Here is a 3628-nt window from a genome sequence, read left to right as displayed (position 1 = left end):
AGCAGTCAAATGCCTTAGGCATTATGATGACCAGAGCTCCTATAGTATTGAAGGAAATGGAAAAAAAAAAAAAAAAAAGAAGAACTTTCTAAAAGATGCCACTTAGCAGTAAAGTCATCATGGTATCTCCAGAAATGCTGAAGCTTACAATTCTATTGGGAGGCAGAGTTTAGCCATACCTGCAATAGGGTAAACTTTCAACTAAGTTATTTACATCTTTAGGGAAAACTGCAAAGTATTCGAATGTAAATAAGGACCAGGGGGTATAAGAAATCAGTTATGGGTCAAGCAGAAACAGCTGGTCTTTTGAGGAGTCCTGTTAATTTGAAACCACTGACCAAAACAAGTTCAATTCCACCAAATATATTTTAGCATGGTACAAAAACAAAATGAATTTGTTGTTAGTATTTACTTTACCACAGCAAGATTTATTAGTTGATATGCAATTTCCACTAGTGACATTTTGATATAATAAGCTTTCTTCTAAACATGACATGCAAATTTACCTTCTATGCTTTTCTCCCACATTTATTATGATTGATTAAAAAAACATTTAATTTGTATTTTTTAAAACATGTTGCAAGAAGTGGTAAAAGGGGTTTAAGCTATTCATATCTGACTATGGAATTTAGAAAGTGAATAATTTATACATTCACTTATGGGAAGCTTTAACTATCATGCAACTACTAAAGCATTTGGGTATTTTATTTATATGAGGTTACCTCATAGCGCTCTATAAATAATAAAACTTTTGTGTACTTGCACAACACATTGACATTTTCCCAGCATCTTAGACAATAATAGCTTCCTCTGAGAGTTTCCAGGCACCATGAGCCCTGGTCCAGGGATCAGAAAACCAAAGTTCAAATCCCAGGTCTCCACTAACAAGTCTGCTGACCTCAGATGCCCTGGACTTCTGATCTCCAGTTTCCTGCTGCTGTGAGAATCACTTGGGAACAAGGGAGGCTCTGCCTTTGACATCATTAGTAATCTCCAGCCAACCTCTAATCAAGTTGGTGATTACATTTTTAAGTTTGTTTGTTGACTTTGTTATATTTCTAAGTCTGTTTTTTAACAAACTTGGTTGTTCACCTAATCTACTCATTTACTTAATCAGTTACTTTAAATGCAAGGAGTCAGAGGAAAGAACAAGAATCACATATGCATTCATTCAACAACATATTTGAGAACTTACTATTACTGGACATTCTTAAGAGCTAACATTTATGACAGACACTCTATATACTAGGCATATATAGTTAAGTATTTTTTAATGCCTTTGCTCATGGGCACCTGCCACAGTCCTATGAGAGTGCAGCATTATTATATCCCCAAGTTAGAGCTAAGAGTATGCGCTCCGGAGCCAAACTGCCTGAGTTCAGACCCCCGCTTTGTCAGTTTATTAACTATGTAATCACAGTTTTCTGTGCCTTCATTTCCCCATCTATAAAATACGGCATGATAATAGCTCCTACTCTAAGAATCTGTTGTAGGATTAAATGTGTTAATGTAGGTGTTATTTAAGCAACAGAGATAACCACTGTCAGAAATTAGTGGCTCAAAGAAATTAGTCAGCTTCCCAAAGCCTTCATCTGTTGGAGCAGCAGCTGAGATTTGAACCAGTTCTGTTGGACTCTGAAATTCGAACTCTAAAAACTGGTAAAAAAAAATTCCACAGCCTCTCAATAAATAAATAAATAAATACTGACCAAATCTAAAAGGCATCAAAGGCATTCTCTAACAAGGCATTTGAGACCACTCATTTTTCTCTCCCTTCACCACTGGAGTTACTTCCAGGGGCAATAACTCAAGAACAAGCAAGGGGAGTACCGTGAGTTCCTCGAGAGCTAACAGCTCCTCGAAGTGCATTTCTCACTGGCATTGGAAGTGGCAGCCGCCCCTCCTGCCTCTGCCCCCATCAGCCTGTCCCAGGGAACGGCTATGAATCTCAACTTCCAGTTTGGGGAAACTTTAGTCGGTCAAAGCCTATCCTCTGTCCAGCGTTGGCCAGGGGATTAAGAGTCAGAGGAGAAGGACTTGGGAGGAGGATTTTGCCCTGACATCTTAACCGAGATGCGCTGTTGCCCTGGCCTTTGGTGCTTACGTTACTTTCCTTTGACAGTAATTGGGCAGCATTTTGATGCCAATTTGGCATCGCTCAAATTACTCACTCTCCTTTAGAAAAAGAACCCTGCGGCCGGCTGGCTAAGGAACTTTGGGCGGGGGTGGGGAGGTCCCGACCAGAGGAGAGGGAGGAATTCATTGTTTGGCACTGGTGAGTTGCGGAGTTGGCAGCAAATGCCCAGACATTTGGGAGATCCCCGAGGTTTCTGGGTGATGGTCTTACCCCACCTTTCTTCCTTCCCCCGCCCCTCGCTTCCCGAGGTATAGGAAGCCAGCCTGGTCCCCTGGGTCGCCGGCCGCCGAGCGGCTCTGGCCGCCGGGCGGGGTGGGGCGGCGCGGGGCACCGCCTCCCTCCGTACCTTCTCTCCCCGTGGAGCACGTAGGAGCTGCGGAAGAAGCCCAGGAGCTCGTTTTCAATCAGGGCGTTGTAGATGATCTTCAGGTTGTAATTCCTCTGAGCGTCCAACGTCCGATTCAGCACCACCACCAAGACCTGGGTTTGTGGGTAGAGGAAAAAGCCGGCCACCGGTACAGCCCCGGACGCCCGGTCCTCCGCCACCTGAACCTTCTCTACTGACACCCGCGAGGCGTGCAGAACCACGTAGCGGGTGGCGTTCCGGCACGCTATCTCCACGTTGACCTCCCCGGAGAAGGTGAAGTTCTCCATGAAGGCGGTGAGCATCAGATTGTAGTGCAGCGGCTTGAAGTGGCCAGACAGGCGCAGCTGCGTCCACGGTTGCCACTGTTCCCGCTCCTCTTCCGACGGCGGCTGGGCGGACGGGGTACCAGGGATGGGTTCCGCGCCCGTTTCGGGCTGCGAGGAGTCTTCGCCCGCGTGATGGTTACGCCCGGCTGGTCCCGGGAAGCTCGCGTTGCCGTCGCGCGCGGGGTAGCCTGCGGGGCCACCGTCGGCGCCGGGCGCGGCGCTCGCCCGGCACTCGTCGAATCTCAAGCTGAGCAGCACGGCGAGCATGGTGACTGCAAGCAGAGCCACGATGGACACGGCGAAGGCGAGTACAAGCCGCTTGTGCACCGTGATGTGGCGCTCGGTGGTGCGGGGTCGCACTCCCACGGAGTCCGCCCATGGGTCCGAGAGCCCCCTGCCGCCGGTCCGGAGTGCGGCGGCGTCCTCCCCCATGGTGGCTGCTAAAGGTGAACAGCTCTTCTCGGCCCCCTCCTCTTCCTTCTTCTTCTTCTTCCTCTTCTTTTTCTTCTTCTTCTTTTTCTTCTCCTCCTCTTGCTCCCCCCGCTCCCCGTCCAGGGCCATCACACTGCCTCCTCCTCCTCCCCCGCCCCCTCCGGCACCCCCCGCGGGCGGGCCACCTGGGCCACCTCCAGCGGAGGCATCAGAGAGCGCTCGCGGGCCGAGGGCTAGGCGCCGGCTGGGACCCGGGAAATACTGGTCCAGGTTCTTTTAAGACGGGCACTGGCTGCTGGCGACGGCAGTCTCGGCTCCCCCCATCAGCCCCGCCTCTCTCCGGACACGGGCGGCCGAGGCGGGCTC

At 49.6% G+C, this 3628-nt stretch overlaps 1 protein-coding gene across 1 annotated transcript in view; it reads right to left on the bottom strand.

Annotated features, from left to right (window-relative positions):
- The window catches only part of TRHDE (thyrotropin releasing hormone degrading enzyme), a 647634-nt gene extending 644243 nt beyond the window's left edge, over positions 1–3391 (bottom strand). Inside the window, exon 1 of the mRNA XM_007952466.2 lies at positions 2484–3391. Within this exon, the coding sequence (XP_007950657.1) occupies positions 2484–3391 (908 nt within the window). The remainder of the gene's footprint in view (positions 1–2483) is intronic.
- Between the last annotated feature and the right edge of the window lie 237 nt (positions 3392–3628).

This window comes from Orycteropus afer, unplaced genomic scaffold (genome assembly GCF_000298275.1).
Source record: "Orycteropus afer afer isolate SDZICR_OR568_19922 unplaced genomic scaffold, OryAfe1.0 scaffold00339, whole genome shotgun sequence".
Taxonomy (NCBI): Eukaryota; Metazoa; Chordata; class Mammalia; order Tubulidentata; family Orycteropodidae; genus Orycteropus; species Orycteropus afer.
The sequence above is the reverse complement of the archived record's forward strand: the minus strand, read 5'-3'. Positions and strand labels throughout refer to the sequence as shown.